The following is a 21,607-nucleotide window of genomic DNA, read 5'->3' on the forward strand; positions in this document are numbered from 1 at the left end:
CCCCCTCCCTGTCTGGTCCAGTTCAATATATGTCAAGTCTTTTTAAACTGCTAAACACTGACTTGAGAGTATGTACTCACAGACTAATCCTAAAAAGGTCCACCCTAACCTCGCCATAGTCATTGTGTCAGTGGTGTTAAGGCCTGAAGAGGGATTGTGCTTTGTGTGGGCAGTTTGCTCAATGGGCTCAGCACAATGGGCATTGGATTTTCTATGTGTGTGTGTATGTGTGTGTGTGTGTGTGTGTGTATGTTGAGCTGATCAATTGTTTGTGCACTGGTGGATAAAAGGTCAGATGTTGTGTCAGCAGTTTATAGCTTATTTTTCTTCCATCATGTGTTAGTAAAATGTCTAATTAAAAAGGGGTTTTGAAAAATGTGGCTCATCCACTCTGTGTTTTCTAAACATGGACTAAATAATACATCTGAAAACAGTTTTACTTCCCCAGAACATTTTTTTTACAGCTAGTGGAGGCTGAGACGTCAGCTCAGCTCCATATGGACTACATGTGTTGTGTCTCTCTGCATCTTTGTGAAGCAGAGCAGGATTCAGCAGCTTGTTTGGCAGGAACTTAATGAGATGCTATACCTTAATAAGATTTCATGGTATCTGGGGTTTCAGTGTATCTATAATGCCTCCATAACAAAAGGCACTCCGTAGTCGTTTTTTTTTTTTTTCACATGTGAAAGATATGTTGAGATATATTGATTCAGATGACATGTCAAAACCTTCACTGAACTGTCACCTGTCCTGTTTTTTTTTGTTGAAAGGATTAACGTTCCCAATATGTGGCACAGGCAACTCTATTTCCCCTCTTTCAATCTTTTTCACTCTCTCTCTGGATCTTTTTTCCGTCCATCTCTCTCCTTCCCTCTCCCTCCCGGAGAGCCTGGTAGCATCCTGTTATTCCGCTGCCTTTCTGCAGCAGAAAAAGCCGGGCAGATGTGACAAATCTGGTCTTAAGTCGAAATCACCCCAACCAGACAAAGGTTTTCCACTTGATCGATTCCTGACCCAGTGGCTCTCTCTGAACCCAGAAATTGGGCTGCTTTTCTTTCTTTCTATTTTTTTTTTTTTCAGCCCGTTTTCAAAGTGTAGAGAGCGAGCGCTAAAAAGCACTTTATCTCTGATCCAATAATTAGCAGCGCCTAGCCGCAGCGGGATGGACACCCTTGCTGATTCTCAGTGACAGCCTTAAACTAATATGCATAATACCAAGGATACTGCCACAACTCCCCAAGCCCTCAATTTATGCAGATCCCAAAGAGCTGGATTGAGGTTAGCTTGGTTTAGACGCCAAAAAAACATCTTTAAATGAACTCGTTTGTCTATTTCTTTTCATCTGCCCTACCCTCTACCCCATCTGTCGCTCCCTTATATGAAAAAATCTGAAAGGAAATTTGTTAATGAGTTAATTTCGGAGACACAATCTTGAACACCTTTCTGTGTGACAGTTCAAACAACACCGCATTTCTTTCTCCATGAAGAATATGCAGCATAATATGAAAGGCTACAGTCTAGGTAGATTTTATGAAGGGACTTAAAACATTTTTATATTAACATATTTTATGGTTCCTGCTGAGTTTTTCTGCCTGTGAGGCAAACCAGGAGTTGAGTCGTTGGGCAATGTTTTATGGCTTGATGTTGGTTCTCTTTGTTATCTTTAGCATGTCAAACACTGGGCCCGCCACACAGCTGGCTCTCACCACAGTGGAACAGCACTCTGAGAAGTCATTACTCTGACATTGTGAAATTAGGGTGTCTTCCCCCCTCATCACTCCATTTCCCAGCTCTTTTTCTCACATTGGCTTGGACTGTAAATGTGCAGTATTTATCCTCTTTACTTCCCCTCACTGTTTCTTTGCGCCCGTCTTTATTTTGTTTCTCTCTTTCTTGCTTCCTCTTGCGCTGTTAGCCTTTTGTCTGACTAAGCCCGCTGATTCACAACCTTTGAGATAGTTATCTGGCCGAGACACATACATGCCCTCTAGGCTTTCTCTCCGTTTCAGCCACTGCACATTTTTTTCATGGGGGTGGGACGGCGCGGGGGGGGTGGGAGGGGAACACTCCTAACAAAGGTGGCTTTTTAATCCGGCTAGTGAGGGCCATAGAGTTGCAACTACTTGCAAACCGTCATAAAACTGCATGTGAGTCATCTTGCTCAGACTCATATGAAGGTGCTCTTTTGTTGACATGTAAAATGGATGTCTTTACAAATCAAGAGCTTGTATCTTTAATCAAGTTATCAACATCAGTTTTGTTCAGGATCTATTTTCTTTCTTTCTTTAAAAAAAAAAAAAAAAAAGAGAGTTAACTATTGTTAAAGCATGGTAAGTGCATCTTGGGTCATCTCTAACCTCATGTCCTGGTCTAGAAACATGAAAGAAAGTGTTGTTCAAGCAGCAGCTTTGGTGGCTAGTCTCTCCTACTCTCTCTGTCTCACTCATGGCCCGGCTCTTCTTCCTCTGATGTGTGTAGCCAGAAGTCAGCTGTCAAAAGACTTTGATGAGCGAGGAGAGAGAGAGAGAGTGTGTGTGGGTGTGTGTGTGTGTGAGAGAGAGAGAGAGAGCAGAGGGAGGGTAAGAAAAGGGCCAGAAGAAAATCCCTCATTCTGGAGAGTTCTGAGTTTACCCAGTCTCAATCAACTGCCACTCATCAGTCTCCATCTCTCATTTCTTTTCCCTTTCTCTCTTTATTTGTTGCCTCTCATCTCTCTTTCTCTCTCTCTCAGACCCTCAACACTCTCCTCTCTTTCTCTCTCTCTCTCTCTCTCTCTCTCTCACACACACACACACACACAAACACACACGCCTGTTCAGCCAGCCACACACTCCGGCTGCAATTAGGCAAGATTCAGTGTCTGCCTCCATTTCCCGAGTCGTTTCAATTTGGCACCGAGCCTCTAGGCCACTGCGGCACAGCCCAGTGCCTCCACACCCCGCCTTATTAGTGACCTGGGATAATTGGGGAAGGGATCCGGATCGCAAAACTGACTCTGGGTCTCGCTCTGAGCAGCGCATGGGAGATGAGAGAATGTTTTTTAAACTGTGAAAAAAAAAAAAAAAGAAAAAGGGGGGGAAAAAAATAGTTTGGGGTGGGAGGTTGAGGGGGGGGGGGGGAGAGAGAGAGAGAGATTTGGGCTTAAATCAGAGCGACGCCCCGGCTAATGTTTCTGTGGGTAGGAAATAGAATCGGAAATGTTCACCCCCACAGTCCTCCCGTTCTGCCACTCCTCTGACCTCCACAAAGCCTACTCTGTGAAGAAAAATGACCCTCTCAGCACTTAGTGTATGGACTTCCAGAGGGTGGCAGTATGTCAAACTTAATTTAAGTATAGCTATGTGGTTTGAGCTTAGAAGCAGCAATCTTTCACACTGAAGGGAGACTTGATCCTGGAGGGGAAACCCTTTTTGACACTTTTAAGGAAAAGGGAAAAAAAAAAAATGTTAAGAGGGGGTATAACCCTCTTACAGGTCTGCGTTCACATGTGAGAAAATGCAGCTATGTGCACCCATTGTTTAGACTGGGGCTTGAAATTTGTTTTGATTGAGTCACGGGCCTATTGTGTCGTGGTTTGGCCAGCTGCAGTAACAGTATGAGGGTCCAGTCTCTGCTGTTTTGTGATGTCTTCTCCACTTCCTCTCTTTCTCTCTGTCTCTCCACCTCACCCCCCTCCACCTTTCACCCTTACCCCTGTGGCTCCTTGAGGCACTGCAGCCCCTCGGAGGAGGCGGAGATATGTGACCTTATAAAACGCTCCCCTTGTGAGATGCTTATCTCTGAATGAAAGGCCCCCAGGTAACAGGGGGGCACAGGCAGGAAGAGGGCAGCAGGGCCGAAGGAAGCGGTGTTTATTTTTATTTTACTCCGTCTGGCCATTGTTAAAAGAGGCAAAACCTCCAGCCCAGCATCTTTTTTTTTTTTTTCTTTTTCAACCTCCTTCCCTAATTTTCTGCCTCTTTCTTCGCTCCTCCTTTTCCGGCTCCTCTCCTCTGTCTTGACGGTGAATGTGAGTCGCGGTGGAGGCCTTTGAAGCGAGACCACAGCGCAGGGGAGCAGTCATTGTGCAGGCTCTTTGAATGTGCCGCAACCAGCCCCCCCCCCCCCCCTCCTTCCCTCCCCTTGCCTCTCCTGCCATCCCCCGGCCTGCAGCGGCTCAGACTGAGCTGTGCGGGGGCACACGGCCAGACTTCAGCTGCCCGGGCCCCCAGCGATGCCGCCTTAGATGTGGGCAACGCCTCCCTCTACCTCCTCCCTCCTCCCACACCCTCCTGTACTCCCCTAGTCTCACCCACGCATGCCTGAGGTTTGGGGTTTTGGTGACTCCCCCCCCCTCCCTTTTCCCCTTTTGACCGCAACCAGACCCCACCCATTCCCTCTCTCCAATATTGCACACAGACACTGTCTTCCCTCTTCTTTCTTTTCACCCTTTTAGTTTCAGTCTCCCCTGACGGTTAGTTGCTGATAGCCCCTGTAGAAAAGATACAACCTCACCTGAGCTGTTTGATTGGAGGTTAAAAATTTCAAAGCTCTTTTTAAAGGGGGGGGGGGGGGGGGATTTCTTTTATGTTGAACTTCTCAAGGCTGAAGAAAATGCTGACAGTGCAAAACATTTTGTTTCTTTCTTCCAGGTGCCTTTTTTTTTATTTTTTTTTTTTATTGGCCCGCTCCTTTTATTTTCCCCTTGTCTTTAAGAGCGGCACTACCACAACTTTTATAGAGAGCAGACTGCTTTGAAAAGGTGTCACCAAAGCCAGCTGTGTGATCCAGACCAAGGTCACTGCCAAGACACTCCACCACACCAGATTCTGATCTAAATGTGTGGACATTTCCTTACTAGACCTCGCAGACCTACTTGTCTGAGCCAAAACGGAACCGAGCCCAGTGAATGATGAAGGGGAAAAAAAAAAAAAAAAAGCTTGACATGCTGGAGCTCAGACTGAAATAAAAGCTTTACAATGCTGAAATGATTAATCAATAAATCAATCAGTGGTAGAATATTAGTTTCCAACAATTTTAATCATTTACAAGCCGAAATGCCAAACATATACAGGCTTTCAGCTGCTTTTCTGTCTTTTATCAAGTAAATTCAGTATCTTTGAGTCTTGGACTGTTGGTTATCTTAGACTTCAGGAAATTGTGATGGGCATCTTTAATTATTTTCTGACATTTTATTGACTAATCAGTCAACTAATCCAAAAAACAATCGACAAAAGCAATTATTCTGTGAACCAATTATTAGTAAAAAAATAGTGAGAATATTTTTGTCCCCTGACAATTAAAGCGTAATTCCATTTTATTACAATTTAGATGTCATTTTCTTAATTTCCTTGATCATTTCTTTGGATAAAAATAAGACTTTACTCATCACTTTTATTGCTGAGATCTGATAACGTGGCGAGATTGCTCAAAAGGAGGATGATTGAGGAAGAAATGTGCAGTGAGATGATCAGACAGGTTGTACACAAACCCTCAAGTTAGCCAAACCTAAAATTTGATCCTATCGTACTTGCGGTAAGTGTGCACCTACGCAGTGTCCCTGTGCAGTAAGAGATTACCACCATCATTTCAGGCAAACTCACTTTCACTTGTGTAAAAGCTATCTTATTATCTAACTGTGGTTATTGTCCTGTTGAGCAACATTGTAGTGATGTCACCACATTCCCAGATCTCAACAATTACTCTTTTGAGCGCATTGTTGCCATAACCAATAGAAATGATGGTTGAAACCACAAAATAAGACCTAAATTGCAATAAACCAGTGACTGATATTTATTTGCTTGTATTGGTTCTATCTGTCAGCCCCTTTGCTCTCAGTCTTTCCCTCCCTTTTCCCATCAAATCTCCCCTCTTCTCTTTGCCATGGTAAAGTCTGCACCCCAGCCTGCACTGGAGACACCTCTCTCCACTTGGCTTATTTTTGGAGTAATTTGTCGGCGGTGTTTTCCTTTTTAATGGCACCAAAAGAAACCCCAGAGCTCCGTGTAGGGAGGGAGGGAGCTGAGGAGGAGGAGGGTGGGTGGGTGGGTGGTTGGGTTGGAGGTTAGGGGGCTATAAGGCGGGCGGGCCCCAGCTGCGGCCGCTTTGATTTGGCCTGGGAGGTGAAAGCGGCGATTGAGACGCGAGGCTGTGCCAGTTATCTTAACCTCCCACACTTCAAAAGCGGGGCGAGAGCTTGTCCGACTCCTTCCCCTCCTCCCTCCCTCCCTCTCTCCGTCCATCCCGTAGAGGGAAAGGAATTGGAGGAGAGAAGGGTGGGGGGGGGGGGGGGACCAAACCTTCGCTAGTCCTCTGAACAGAGGAGCGTTTCATTTCCTGCAAAAAAGTCCAGCCGGCATTCCTGAGCACTAATGTAGAGGGAGGAGGAGGAGATGGAGGGAGGTGAGGGGAGAGGAGGGGTCAAGTTGCTCCTGAATCCCAGTGTTTGTGTCGGCTGGACCCTGTGAAGCGCTGGCCTGGTGCCCCCTACAACCAACCACCACGCAAGCACACACCCCTGCTGTTACCACCAACCCTTTCTGAAACTTGCGCACACACACGCACACACGTCCACACACACTCACTTCTCGCCCGCAGCCCCTCAGGCCTCTTCCCCAGGCAGGAAGGCCAGTGCTTTTCATGTCTGTGGTGGGGGAAGGAAAAATGCTCCCCAGGAAACAGGGTGCAGTGCCGGGCGTGCGGGCCCGCTTTGAGATCCTGGGATGAAAAGAGAGAGGGCGGCGGAGGTAAATAAAAGCGACAGGGGCTCTCTCTTTCTCTCCGAGCGCCGTGTTCCTTTCAGTTTCTACTCTGTGCAGCTCAGGGTCAGCTCTCCTTGGGAAAGGTGGCCTCTGTCCTGTTCCCTTTTATCCACATGTGGTAAAGCAGTCTGCAGGGTGGTGTGTGTGTGTGTGTGTGCGCGCGTGTGCGTGCGCGTTAAGACTTTTGAGCGTTGAGATGCAGCAAGCAGCAGGGCTCAGCTGACTCCTCTCCTACAAAAACACACTCTTGGCTTTGCCACAAGGGAGAAGCAAACTAATACCGTTTCTTTTCCTTTTTTCGTCTTCACAAAACATCCATCTTTTTAGTCGCAGGAGGCATCCATCCACCAAAGTCTCTGCGTCTCCACTTTGATCACAGATTCTATTTGATGCTGCTCGGGTCTAAAATAACTCTCCTTGGCTTGTCAATAACTGAAGCTAACTCTGTTATGTTAGCTCAAGCCTGGATCACGGGAGGGAAAAGAACACTTTTGCTGCTTGACAAACAATTTCCCTGTCAGGGAAAGAGGCCAATTTCATGAGAGTCCTGTGAAGTGGATTGAGCAGTCAGGTAGCATTTTTACACGGCAGGGTCAACCTGCACGGTTCAGATAATTACTAACACTGCTCCATGAACTCTGCTAGTTTTAACCAACTGGGTCAATGTGGTGATCCTCCTGCGCTGAGAGTATTTCCTCATCTTGTTTTCCCATCGCCCACCTGCAGCGGCAGCCTAAATGTCAACCAGAAGCTACACAATTGGGTGCTCGCCTTGAGAGAGCAAGAGGAGGAATGAGTCAGTCAGGGGAGGGCAAAGAAGAACGTAGTGCTGCCAGCTGGGTCACGGCAACCCCCATGTTAGAGTAGATCAAAGCTGGCCGGCCCACATCCTGTCACTGACCTGTAACCCCCTCTGTACTTCAGGGCCTGGCTCTACATTGCAGCAAAGGCTTTCATTCAATCAGCTATAACACTTAAAAACTAAAAAATTATGATTGATTACATAGGTGGTAATGACAGATCATTTGCCGTTCCTTTTACTGGGTATTCATGCCTGCATGGTGAGACACTTTCGAGTCACTCTTGAGTCATGCCTCTGTCTGGTTTTGGTTAATGTGGCGGGAATGTGTGATCAGTGTTTTGGTGTGGGTTGTTGATGTGTTTCTAAAAAATGTTTTCTCCCCTCCCCTTCCACCACCAATGAGGAAAAAAACTGCAGTTTTTCCTTTTGTATCCAGATGCAGTCACTTCATAGTTAATGTGGTTGACTGACCAGATTTTGTTTTCTTGCAGGAGGAAAACGGACTAATTTCTCCACATGCAAAGCGAAGGCAGCAGCTACGGGCCCTCTGCTAGAGATGGAGGCCTGTTAGATTCCATGAAGACCCTTAAATCTCCAAACTGAAGCCTCCAGTTCTCAGAGGACCCCCCAACCCCCTCCCCCACCCCTCCCCCTCTCTCCTACCCCACATAACCCTACTCCCTTTCCTTCAACAGTCACATGCCACCACCACCACCACCACCACCACCACCACCAAAAACACTTCCCTGTTTGACTCTACTCCCTTCCTGAAGGCGACTGCTGTAGAGACACTGAACTGAACTGAACAAGACAATCATGACGAGTAGGAGCACCCTCACAAGACCACGTTCTCTCACCGAAAACCCAGAGCACATCAATTTGACGTCTGTGTTTTGTCAGTTTCTTTCCAATCAGCTTTAAGGCACTGCACTGAAAAACAGCAGCAATTTTGATGTGCGCACAAACTTCTCCCCTGCACCGCCCAGACACTCCAAACACCTGTTTCTAAGTTATTGTAAGTTATTTGTCACCTCTGTTCCTTTTTGTATAGTTCATTAGGCCAACATTCACTCCCTGAAACCCCCCCCCCCACCCTCCCTTTTCTCTCTCTCTCACTGGATTTTTGAGACCATTTGGGGTTTTGCCCGACCGACCAAACACCTCTTTTTAGACTGCACTAAGGAAGATGGAGGGATCTCATCTTGTCTAAGAAACGTCCTCAAGACGCCATTTTAGTTTGTTGATGACCAGTTGGTGCAAAAAAGGATCAACATTATGATTTGCTTTTCATTTTAGACTGAATTTTATTTTGAATGCTTTTTTGTATCTTGAACCCTTGTTTCAATTTCTTGGTGTATATTTTAGTGATTTTTTTTTTTTTTTTAATATTGTTTTTTTTTTATATAGTGGTATATATGAAAAATAAGCTTTGGACACAGGAAAGCCATTTTTCTTGTTGAAGCGTCTTGCAGAAAATTGAAACTTAAGGCTTCTTTTGATAACTATTTGTAACAAATAGTGACCTCGAGTCTTGCTCAGATGTAAAATAATGCTCAGTATGTGTACTTTTTAAAACTGTCAGGATATGTCAATTTTCTTGGTATTTTTGCAGGCAACATTAGGACAAAGGCGAGAGTGATAGCTCAGAGGCCTATATTTTATTGTTCTAAAACATGACAAATGAAGCAGATATATATATTTACCCCAGCACTTGGCAGTCTTTCTTTTATTGCAATGGACCTTTTGTCTTTTCTCTCTGGTAGCTAATAGTGTGGTCTTTACCCATGTTGTTTATTCCATGCAAGCATCTCTGTAATATTTTGATTTTAATGCTCTATTTTAGTATTACTTGATGAATTCCTCTTTTTTTTTTATTCTCATATTTTGGGTCACTGTCATCTTGGTGTAGCACTTTGCTTCCCAAGTGGTCATATTTGAACTGTTTCAACATGTTTTTGTTTTGTTTTGTTTTTTTAAAGAAAAATAAAAAGGCACCATTGGCTCATTTGATCACTCGTGTGGTGGAAAGACCAGAGCTAGAAGTGCCAGATGTAACAGTCTATGTGTCATCCTTGGAGATTATAATACAAGTGTCCATTGGCAGTAGCGCCACTTATTAGTGGTGTAAAGCAGGGGTAACACATTGGATGGAGCATGTTTTAGTCTTTGTGGAAACTTCAAAAAGCTTAAAAAATTGACAAGCAATTAAAACTCAGAAAGCACGCAATGCCCGAGGCTACATTCATACAACATTATTGCAGTGATAATGAAAAGAGAAACCTACATCATCCGAGTATAAAAAACAATTCTATTGGGTAACGAGTTGATTTCAGGGGTCATGTCCATCTTTTCTCTTCTGTTCAATATAAATTTTCAAGAAAACAGACTTTAACATCTGTAAAAATTAGGGCAAAAATTACATTTTTGAAGTAAACATTTTTTGATGAAAGAGGCAAGATCAAAGGAAAATTCTATTTCTGGACAAATCTGACCTGTGCCTCTTGAATATTCCTATTTCAAGTGTAACAGCACCACCTTGTGTTCATATTTGGTTAACAGCATGTTTTGGAGAAACCAAGTGGTGGTTGGTATGCTAAACATTCCCATAGTGTGTCCTGCTTTAGAGAAGAGGCTGACAAAGGATTCATAGCCATGTATTAAAGTCAGTTTTTCTTATAAAGCCCAAAATCACACAGATCATTTAATCTGGAAAATATTGGACACCCACTTAACCTTAGACTCTTCTCTATATAACTAAATAGCCCTTTAACATGGGCAGAAATAGCTGTAGTAGAATTACAATATGTTAATTGTAAAATCTAGTATACTAAGTAATAAGTAAACTTAAGTGTTTCAGGCAAAGTGTAAAAGTTTGCAATCTATCCTACTGACTCTTGTGGTTAGAGATTCAGAGTACTCTGATAAAAGTTATATCTTCCATTTCAGCTGTTGCAGTTTGGTCTTTTTAAAAACTTCTAGCCGATGAGAGGCATTTGCATTTTATGTTAATACATTTCATAAGACAGACCCTGGTATTTGTGTATCTGCAGTTAACACCTTTCATTACACACACAAAAATGAGAACAGGACACCATATATTTCAAAAATCTATTTAATCACATAATCTCTTCACTCATAAAAAGATGTCATTCAGGTACAGTGGACGTCCACAACAAAATGGACTGACAGACTAAGTCGCCCTTTAAAGCAGAAGGCACACAGGTTAACTCCTGATCAATAGTGTTGTGTTGATCATTCAACATTTTTCCCTATTTCAAATCCTTACCACTCTTTGTTGGATGGCTTTATTTTCTTGAGTACTGAGAAGTTTCACAGTGATATCAATCCCTACTGCAAACTGAATTACTTGTACTTGTAGAATCCTTCTCCTGTCTTTTTACCATATTTGCCCTCTGCCACCAACTTGTTCAGCAATTCACTCTGGCCAAAAAGTGGGTTTCCAGGGTCCATTGCACTCCAACCTAATGATATGCAACAACAGAAAGGATTTAGTACCTCAAAATGGGGTTTAATAACAAAAAAATGTTTTAGCTTAGTATTTCTATGTTATAGTTTCACTTTAAATTAAAGTAATATAACATAGTTTTACTCACCATCCATAATGAACTTTGCTGTATCTAGTCCTACATAGTCCAGGAGCTCAAAGGGTCCCATGGGGTAACCAGCACCAAGTTTCATGGCGATATCAATGTCTTCTTTGGATCCATGACCTGAAGAAGAAAACAGAAAAATAAAATGGTAACCACACGAAGCTGCAGAAATCAATCAATAACTTGAAAATAATAGTGAGTGATATCACATTAGAGCCTCAATGTTTGACGCGGTTCACTTAAACATGAATGCTACCCCCTTTTCACCAACTGGAACATGGTGCTGGTGCCAGCTTGCAGTTGGTTCAACTAACAAACCTTCTAAGAACCGGCTTGCTTTCCACGAGCTAGAGAGCCTGGTTGTTACGTAACTGTACACGCCTCTGATTTCCTAGCAATGCTAATGCCAACTTCAAGCACTTTACATTCCAACATAGTAGGTGTCAGTAATACATCGTAATGCTGGTTGCCACCTGCCATAAAATGGAAAACGGAAGCACAACAACAATGGCGGACTAAATCACAGCTGTACTTTCTCTCCTATGTACTGCATACTGCCCACTAAATGAATGATTAAGTATGCCATTACCAGCAGACTGATCACACTGAAGTATACTCAAGCAAGACATGACTGTATCACATGACTGACGGCCATTTCATCCGGTGTTACACCGAATTTGGTGACCAATCAGATTCTGGGACCTGCAGTGTTAGAAGAAAAAAGTAGCTTATCAATACCACAATGTAAAAATACTTTATCACAAGTAAAAATCCTGCATTTAAAATCATACTTAAGTAAAAGAATTGAAGTATTACAAGCTAAATTTACTTTAAATATTAAAGTAAAAATACTAATTTTGCAGAAAATTGATTAAAATGCTGCTTATGAATTGACTCATTAGTATTAAAGATGTACTTTGTTCAATGTATTTAATATATCAGATATATTTAATATATTAGATATTTTTAGATCACAGAATCTGATGGACCACCAAATACAGTGTAACACCGGCCAATGGCCCCTTCACATCTCCGAAAAACATTGCAGCAAATTTCCAAACTGGCGTTGTTTGGATAAACTGACTACATATTGGGGATCTACATGGTTACTTTCACACCTGAAAAAATAATAAAACTTAATAAAGTGACATATCAACAGCTTTTAGCCTGGCTGGACGCAATGCATTTTAGTTTTAGTTGGTCAAAATAATCCCAGCGCCAGCCTCTGACGCAAGTGGTTCTTTTATCTTAATTACGTCTTGGTGCTGCTCTGGAACCAGGTTTCCTAGCTGAGAGCCGGTTCTTGGCTGTCAAAATGCAAAGAACTTGTTTGAGATTAGATGAACCAGCCATCGAACTGCTTTCATTGAAAAGGGGTGTGTGACACCAAAGAAAGGCCTGCACATCTTCTTTTCAATCCTCCCCAAAATGACAGATTCTTCTACAGTTGTATGTTCCCAATTTAAATTCCAAGTTAAAGTAGTTCAAGACACTTAAATGATTCTGATAAGAAAACTTGACTGGAGCCACTGATACCTCTCATAGTCATGCATGTATACATACCTCTCTCATGCAAGCGGATGGCCTCCATCATGTAAGGAACAAGTAAGCGGTTTACAATGAATCCAGGTGTATCCTGAATAAAGGGATATTGGATACTGCTGAGTGAGCTGTATTTTGTTAGAGACTACAGCTATAACATAACATCAGACAGCAAATCTTACCTTGCAGGACACTGGTGTTTTTCCCAGCGCTTTGCTGAAGTTCAGGAGGGAATCAAACGTCTCTTGGCTTGTTGCTGAGGTTCCAATAACCTGTGGAAGATAAATACTTAAGCAACTTTGATTCTAGTTTATGAAGTGTTACTGGCTTTATACAGGACTGGGTTGCACCAGCTGTTTCTAAAACCATCAGTAATTATGTGTGAAATGTCCTTCCTAAGTTCTTAGTAACTACCAACTAGTTTCAAACTCAGATTGCACCATTAAAACTTAATAAATGTCTAAACACTTTTGCTAGGAAACATCTGTCAATGTAGCATCAACAACTGTAACATAACTTCCAAAAATAAACGTTTTAGACGCCAAAAGATAAAATGAACTTAACTGTTAATCCTTTCAAGGTGTGACTTTGTTTTATTTAGTTTATATCTGCATACCTGGAGTAATATGTGTGTTTTAGAACTAGTAGTATTCATGCAGTTTAGTAAGAGGGAAATATCTGATTATGCTGAGCAAATGTTATTTTGTCATTTAGTCTAGTTAAGGTCATTGGCATAATTTGAGGTTTAGTGTGTTTTTTTCCATGAAATTTAAAGTGCTGGGTCAAATTTGTTGACCATATTCCATATTTTGTCTTTTACTCTTCAATGTAGTGTTACACAGGTCAGATATTTGACAGATATAGTTTTTACTGTCCTGCAAGAAATTTGTTTTCACAACCTGTACATACACAGAAACATACAGATAACCACAGCGCAACGTACAGACATATACATGCAGACACATAAACACATAAAATTCATTCCCCCACCTGTATCTACACACATATACATGTGTCTACACACACACACACACACACACACACACACACACACACAGCTAACTCTGGATCTATACATTAGGTCAGCAAAGCAGTTTGTTCAGAGCTGCTATGGCAGAAGGGACAAAACTTCTCCTGTATCAATGGCCTGACGGCAGTAGTGTGAGGTTTGGTTTGAGGGGGTGATTGGTGTCGTTCGCTATTGTGAATGCGGAGCGTGTGATGGCTCATTCATGTCTGAGAGACTGGGTGTAGGGAAGTGGATGACTTTAGAGGAAGCACGTGTGATCCTGGTAAATTTATTTTTTTGTTGGAGATGGTTAACATGGTAAAGAAACAGGGGGAACAGTACAGCAGGATGGGTTGGATTATGCTTTTGTAAAGCAGCAACAGGAGGTGGGGGGCAACAGAAAGTGCTGTGAGTTTGCAGATGTCGTGGAGTCTCTCCTGGGACAGTTTATGGATATCAGTGATGTGTTGATCAAAGCTGAGTTTGTTGTCTAAAGTGAGTCCAAGATATTTGAAGTTGTTGACCTCTTCTACTGTCTTGCTGTGGATGGAGGTTGGGTTCAGTCCAGTTTGAGGTGTGTTTGATGTGTTAATGACAAGTTCTTTTGTTTTGTCCACGTTCAGCTGTTGGTAGTTGTCAGTGCAGCATTGTGTGAAATCAGAACTGGAGTGTTGATAGGCTGTTATGGAGTTAGCGATTGCTAACGTTAGCTTTGTCGGTTGGTTCATTCAGCCAGCTTACAGTTCCACCTGGCAGTCAGTAGGTGTATATTTAGTAAAAACTCAAGTATATATAAGAACTAGTTTGTGTGGTGCAAATGGTCAAATTTTGTGCAGAAAAGAAAGTTTTTACCACACAATATGTGTTGTTATGCAGATTAAATTGTGTTGCCAACAAGCATTCACCTTTCTTAAAGTTACTTTTTCTTTTTCATATAGATTAGCAGAGCAGCTAGTGTCTAGAAAAAGTGGTCCAACCACCAATGTTGTACTTTGAAAATTAAATGTTGCAGTAGCTGTTCACAGACTGCACAGCCAATGTGAAAATAGTTCTGTCCATGCACTTTGGAGTATCAGTCAAATACATGTAGTAGCCTACAGTTTGTACAAACTGTACAAAAGTTGTTTAAGTTGTCTATCAACAAGTAAAAAGCTGTTCAAAAATTAATTTTAAGAAAGGTGAATATTTCTTGTTGGCGACACCATTTAATTCACATACCAGTCAAAAACCACCTGCCTAATACAGTTACCATGAAGGGCTGTACTTGGTCTGCAACAATGTTTAGGTAGGTGGTATGTGCCAAAGTAACCACATGAATGCCAGGACGCAAGGTTTCCCAGCAGAACATTGCCCAGAGCATCACACTTCCTCCACCGGCTTGCCTTCTTCCAATACTGCATCCTGGTGCCATCTCTTCCCAAGGTAAACAACACACATGCACCCAGCCATCCACATGATGTAGAAGAGAATGTGATTCATCAGACCAGGCCATCTTCTTCCATTGCTCCATGGTCCAGTTCTTACGCTCATGTGCCCATTGTAGGCACTTTCGGCTGTGGACAGAGGTCAGCATGGGCACTCTGACTGGTCTGCAGCTACACAGACCCACATGCAGCAAGCTGCGATGGACCATGTGTTCAAACACCTGTCTATCATAGCCAGCATTAACTTTTTCAGCCATTTGTGCTACAGTAGCTCTTTTGTGGGATTCGCCCCCCACACACATCAATGAGCCTTGGGCGCCCATGACCCTGTCACTGGTTCACCAGTTGTCATTCCTTGGACCACTTTTGGTAGTTACTGACCACTGCATACCGGGAACACCCCACAAAACCTGACATTTTGGAGATGCTCTGACCCAGTCATTTAGCCATCACAATTTGGCCCTTGTCGAAGTCGCTCAGATCCTTACGCTTGCCCATTTTTCCTGCTTCCAACACATAAGCTTCAAGAACTGACAGTTCACTTGTTGCCAATATATCCCACAGCTTGACAGGTGCCATTGTAATGAGATAATCAAAGTTGTTCACTTCACCTGTCAGTATTTTTAGTGTTGTGGCTGATCAGTATATATTGAACATCCAATTTAAAGCTTTTACAAGGACACCTATGTGTTTTGTTGCAAATGAGCTTCAGCTAGATGCCCTATGTACAGTACATTACACCTGTTGCATTACTTCTTCCTATGTAAAAATGCTTACCTGTATGGTCTATGTTAAATAAACATATACAAATACAACAAATAAAAATAAATATAATGATTTTTTTTTGGTCAGAGCCCTACCTCTACAAGCTTCATCATAGGGACTGGATTGAAGAAGTGAAGGCCACCGAATCTGTCCAGTCGCTTGGTGGAGCTGGCAATGTCAGTGATGGGTAGGGAGGATGTGTTGCTGGCAAAGATGGTGTGTCTAAAACAAGAGGTAAAGCAAAAAAAAAAAAAAGTAGGTAACACATAATATGGGCAGCAGTTAATAACAGAAGCAGACATGTGTTGTGCTGAACTTTTCATTTCATTGCCTTTTTAAGAAGGTTATCAAATATAATACAGCTGAGAAATCAAACAGAAACAAGACAGTGCTTACGCCGGTGCCAGCTTGTCAAGCCCACCAAAGAGATCCTGTTTGATTTTAAGATTTTCCACAATGGCCTCCAACACAAGATCTGTGCTCTGAACAGTAGCTCCAGCATCCGTTGAGGTTGACACATTATGCAGGACTTTCTGAATGAACTCTTCACCCGCCTGAAACAAACCAAATGCAATATCTCCTGGTAGTGACACACTTTTCACCTTCACACTAACCTTATTGTTCATTTTATCTCAAGTGTGTCTCACCTCTGGCTTATCAGCAAACTTCTTCTTGACCACTCTTTTAAGGCTCCCTTCAATTCCTTTGACAGACTTCTTCAGGATGTTGTCAGATGTGTCCACCAGCGTCACAGAGTGGCCAGTTGATGCAGCAACCTTCCAGAAAGAAATTAGTTCAAGATAACTAGAAATACATCAATAAACCTGGTATATACAGTATATGTGATATTTTGTTAAACCTCTTTCTGTGTAATTGCTGCATGTATGTAGTGTGTTTACTTTTGGAAAGTCACAAAATTAAGCATACTCAAACAAGTTAGTATGCATACTAAAAAAATATTGAGTTTGTTGTTGATGTACATGACTGAACCACAATGCAATACACAAAAAGAAGTGAAGGAGCTACTGAGCTACAATGAATTAAAACACATTGTGAATGGTGACTAACAGCTTGAAGATGATCATGGAAAACAAAATGTAAAGTAAACATCTTTGGAAAGCCAATTTGCTTTCTCTTTGTTGCAGCTTTACTGTCATTATTGCATACTTTTCTATTAGTAAAAACCAGTAAAGTACATTAATTTTATTGTGTAAAACTACAAAAACAGTATATGACAATTAGTATATTATAGTTATACACAGTTGGAACATACTGGTATGAAATTAGAACACAGCTCAAAATCTGCACTAAAAACAAATATGGAGGGCGACACCTTGTGGCAAAATTTGGCATTTGTATCTTCTAAAAGTTGCTGCAGTGCATCTGAGCTGATTTATTTTTGAGTCTTGTTATGTCACACCACAAGGAAAAAAACTAAAGTGTGTTTAATGAATGACAACTGAACTATTTCATAACACAACTTCCTTATGGGATCAGTGGGTGATTGTGTTGTAAAGGTGAGACAAGTGAACCATTCATTATCAGGGAAATTTAAGACTTTAAAGACAACTAACATTAGAGGCTTTTATATTATGAACACTTAACAAAACATGATAATTTAAGTAAAAAACATGCTGTAGTTAATGTAAGTTAATGATCCACAAAGTAAATTATTTTACAAAACATCCTGACACACTTTTTCATTCAAGGGAATGAGAAGTGAAGTGGAATGAAGTGTCTTTTGACTGGTACTGTACATCTGTACATGTACATAAGGCCTTCACAAATCTCAATCTGTGTTTTGGATCAGTGGTCCCCAACTGGGGGTTGAGACCACAATAGGTTGCTGGATTAATCAAAGGAGTCGTGAGATGATAGGACAGGATGGGATACTGAAAAAAAACATATTTTGGACACACAAAATGGTTTCTCTTTTTTTGTCAAGCTTTCTTCTAATTTTTGCTTTATTTTTTGTGGACTACTGTGTTTTACCTCCTCAAGCCTCCAAAAGTTATTCAAATGAAACAAAATAAGTCCTCTTTCTTGATCTGCAAGATTAGTCGATTAATGAAGTAGTCAATAAATAGAAGATTAATCAGCAATTTTGACAACTGAATTATTGATTTGGTCATTTTTTTAAGCAAAAATGAAAAAATAAGCTGGTTTCAGCTTCTCAAATGTGATTTATTGATTTTCTTTGTCAAACATGATAAGCTGAATATCTTTGGGGTTTGGACTGTTAGTCCAAATTAGACATTTGAAGATGAAACCTTGGACTGTGGGGAACTTTAACAGATCTTTTTCATTATTTTCTGACATTTTGTTGGCAAAATGATTAACCGATGAATCAAGACAATAATCGATAACTTTACTAGTGACAATGCAATATGTGAGGGGTCCCAAGTAGACTTTGGGAACCACTGTTTTAGACCATCCTTGCAGTTTATCTGTTAATCTAGTCCAGATTTGACATGTCTAAGACTTTTGATCTAGACCTGGTCTAATGTGGTCTGAATGGGGAAAAAACAGTGAAATCGCCCTTTTTTCTGTTTACAGAATTGTGACAATGGTTTAAACAGTCTCTAGAGTCGAATCAGGTCGTTGTTTGACAAGATTAACAGTGTTTTTATGATAAACATGGTCTAATGGTGTCTGAATGGTGACAATGCAGTAAAATCTTTCTTTGATTAAATCTATGGTTCACAAATCTAGAGGTGGGTTTTAAAGGTTAAAGCTTTTACGTTTCTCTCAACTGTCCTCTAGTCAAAAGCTAACTTCAGCGTCGTAATTATTGTGTATCAGCCTTCAACGATCACATATAACCTATGAAACGTGTTTGCAGCCCTTTGAGTTATATACAGCATGTCAGCTGGCTGTTGTGAAGCTATTTGCTAGCTTGGTTAACCAGAGCATGAAAGCGTTTCGTCGCTTACCTGCGCAATTCCTGCACCCATCTGTCCTCCTCCGATGATCGTTACATGCTTAATAACAACATTTCTAACAGCCGAAGAGGAGAAACCTCTGCAGATTTGGTGAGTGAAGAAAGCCATGATGTGCTTTCAGCTACAGAAACAACCAGGCAGACAGAAGAAGGAGAGGAAGGTCGGCGGTCACGTGACGTCACCAACACTTCATGACCTTTCACACACATTGGTTAGAAAACAGGTGTACAAACTAAGGTGACCCTAAATGTTAAATGTTGAATAAAATACCCCAGGAAAAGATTCTGCTGGAGAATCCTTTAATTAAATATTAATCAAATATGCACTGCGTGGTCTGCGTGGTCAAACTGCAGCCACTATGTTTGGAGTGCGCGATTGATCCGAAGTTTACGGTAATCGCATTAAAAGGAAGTAAATATTTAGCAGCAGCAATACAAACATTTAAAAAACAAAACAAAATCAAAAACAAACTCCAGTCCATACAAGTAAAAGTTCTGCGTTTTAAATATTATATATAATATTATTTCAACTTTTAAAGGGATGCTTAAAAAAAAGCAGGTTAGCAGGCTGGAGTTATGTGCAAAGTATATCCAGCTGCACGAACCTGCAGTGTTTACACGACACACCCATTTTATTACATGATATACCCACTTGGTTAGGTTTAGGCATGAGGAGAGGCATGGTTAGGGGTAGTAGAGTGAGTGTGTCTTGTACCCTTATCCAAAAAAGGTGATATTAATTTAAAAAATATAAATGAAAGAGGCAAAAATTAACATCAGGAAATTCAACAAATAATTTAAAGCAAAGCAAACAAACGAATCAAATCTGATTCAGCCTCACAGCAAGCTGCTTCTCTCTTCCCTACTCCATCTCATTGACCAGCGACTGGTCTTACACCTTCAGCCTCAACTAACATTGGACTGAAGTTAGTGATTTAATACAGAAACACTTGTAATGTTGGGAACCAGGACCTAGTGAAAAAGGAGAGCAGCAGCCTTTTCACATTGAGGTTGAAGATAAACCATATCAACAAGTGTAAACAAAAACATCGATATACTGTAAGGATGAAAATCAGCAAAAGTTGTGCCTCAAAGGCCCATTTTACTGTGAATACTGTGTTGGTTGACAAGTACCAACTTGTAGTCAGTGTCTTTTCTAGCTTTGAGATAGTTTTACTGATTGGATTACATTATTCACTACCCACAGCCTGATTGTAGCTACACTGCACTGTATGTGTAGTATGACATCATATAGTGCTTAATGCTCTTAAATGAAAACCTTGACCCCCGCTGGTGTACAGTGCCAGTCAAAGTTTGGACACATCTACTCATTCAAGGGTTTTTCTTTATTTTTACTATTTGTAGAACAATACTGACGTCAAAACAATACAATAACACATATGGAATCATGTAGTAAACCTGGAATGCTTATCCAACAGTCCTGAAGGAGTCCCCACATATGCTGAACACTTGTTGGCTGCCTTTACTTCACTCTGCGGTCCAACTCATGCCAAACCATCTCAGTTGGGTTTAGGTTGGTGATTGTGGAGGCCAGGTCATCTAGCCCTTACAGAACCTGGAGGTCTGTTTTAGGTCACTGTCTTGTTGAAAAACAAATCATGGTCCCACTAAGTGAAAACCAGATGGGATGGTGTGTCACTGCAGAATGTTGTGGTAGCCATGCCGATTAAATGTGTCTTGAATTCAGAATAAATCGCCAACATTGTCACTAGCAAAGCACCCCCACACCATCACACCTCCTCCTCCATGCTTCACAGTGGGAACTACACATGCAGATACCATCTGTTCACCTTCTCTGTGTCTTGCAAAGACACAGCTTGAACCAAAAATCTCAAATCTGGACTCATCAGAACAAAGTAGATTTCCACTGGTCTTATGTCCTTTCCATGTGTTTCTTGGCCAAAGCAATTCTCTTCTCCTTATTGGTCTCCCTCAGTAGTGGTTTCTTTGCAGCAATTCAACCATGAAGGATTCACACAGTCTCCTCCAAAATAGTTGATGTTGAGATGTGTCTCCTACTTGAACTCTAGGAAGCATTAATGTGGGCTCTAATCTGAGATTCCGTTAATTGGCAATTTCTGAGGGTCATAACTCTAATGAACTTATCTTCTGCAGTGTATGTAACTCTTGGTCTTCCTTTCCTGGGGCGGTCCTCATGAACCAGTCTCATCGTCGCGTTTGATGGTTTTTGCGACTGCAATTGAGGAAACTTACAAAGTTTGTGAAATTCTCCGGATTGACTGATTTACTTAGTTGAGCGGTTCTTGACAGAATATGGATTACTACAGTAGCCAAATAGGGCTATTTGCTGTATATCAACACTACCTTGGCACAACACAACTGATGGTCTCAAATGCATTAAGAAGGTAAGACATTATTGCACCAATTAACTTTTGACAGGTTAACAGGTGTGCCTTACCTGTTAACTGAGAACCATGCCAGGTGACTACCTCATGAAGCTGGTTAAGATTTGCCAATAGTGTGTAAAGCCACCATCAAGGCAAACAGTGACTACTTTGAGGAATCTAAAATATGAAAGATATTTTGATTTGTTTACTGCATAATTCCATGTCTTATTTCATGGTTTTGATGTCTTCAGTAGCGTTCTACAATGTAAGAAAAACCCTTGAATGAGTAGGTGTGTCCAAAGACTGGTACTGTGCATATATATATATATATATATATATATATATATATATATATACATATATATATATATATATATATACACATATATACATATACATATACA

At 41.3% G+C, this 21,607-nt stretch overlaps 2 protein-coding genes across 12 annotated transcripts in view; one reads left to right on the forward strand and one right to left on the reverse strand.

Moving 5' to 3' along the window:
- lef1 (lymphoid enhancer-binding factor 1) overlaps window positions 1-9,599 on the forward strand; it is a 110,765-nt gene extending 101,166 nt beyond the window's left edge. For all 11 annotated transcript variants that reach the window (XM_042394934.1, XM_042394918.1, XM_042394909.1 and 8 more), the window contains one exon: window positions 8,034-9,599. The gene's annotated coding sequence lies outside the window, so the exon portion shown is untranslated. The remainder of the gene's footprint in view (window positions 1-8,033) is intronic.
- Window positions 9,600-10,822: 1,223 nt separating this feature from the next.
- Window positions 10,823-19,035, reverse strand: hadh (hydroxyacyl-CoA dehydrogenase). Its single transcript, XM_042399838.1, has 8 exons — window positions 18,827-19,035; window positions 16,541-16,669; window positions 16,290-16,447; window positions 15,989-16,115; window positions 12,878-12,967; window positions 12,717-12,789; window positions 11,157-11,273; window positions 10,823-11,024 (listed from the first exon to the last, which is right to left on the reverse strand). The coding sequence occupies exons 1-8, from the start codon at window positions 18,941-18,943 to the stop codon at window positions 10,906-10,908; spliced, it is 930 nt and encodes a 309-aa protein (XP_042255772.1). The 5' UTR covers window positions 18,944-19,035; the 3' UTR covers window positions 10,823-10,905.
- Between the last annotated feature and the right edge of the window lie 2,572 nt (window positions 19,036-21,607).

This window comes from Thunnus maccoyii, chromosome 2, assembly GCF_910596095.1.
Source record: "Thunnus maccoyii chromosome 2, fThuMac1.1, whole genome shotgun sequence".
Lineage (NCBI taxonomy): Eukaryota > Metazoa > Chordata > Actinopteri > Scombriformes > Scombridae > Thunnus > Thunnus maccoyii.

What these genes read in the sequence shown, in the direction of transcription:
- hadh (XM_042399838.1), bottom strand. Translation starts at nt 18,943, where the DNA reads ATGGCTTTCTTCACTCACCAAATCTGCAGAGGTTTCTCCTCTTCGGCT. An exon ending in TGGGTGCAGGAATTGCGCAG is followed by an intron (nt 16,670 to 18,826) that starts GTAAGCGACGAA and finishes TCTTTCTGGAAG; the next exon opens with GTTGCTGCATCAACTGGCCA. An exon ending in CTTGACAAGCTGGCACCGGC is followed by an intron (nt 16,116 to 16,289) that starts GTAAGCACTGTC and finishes CTCTTGTTTTAG; the next exon opens with ACACACCATCTTTGCCAGCA.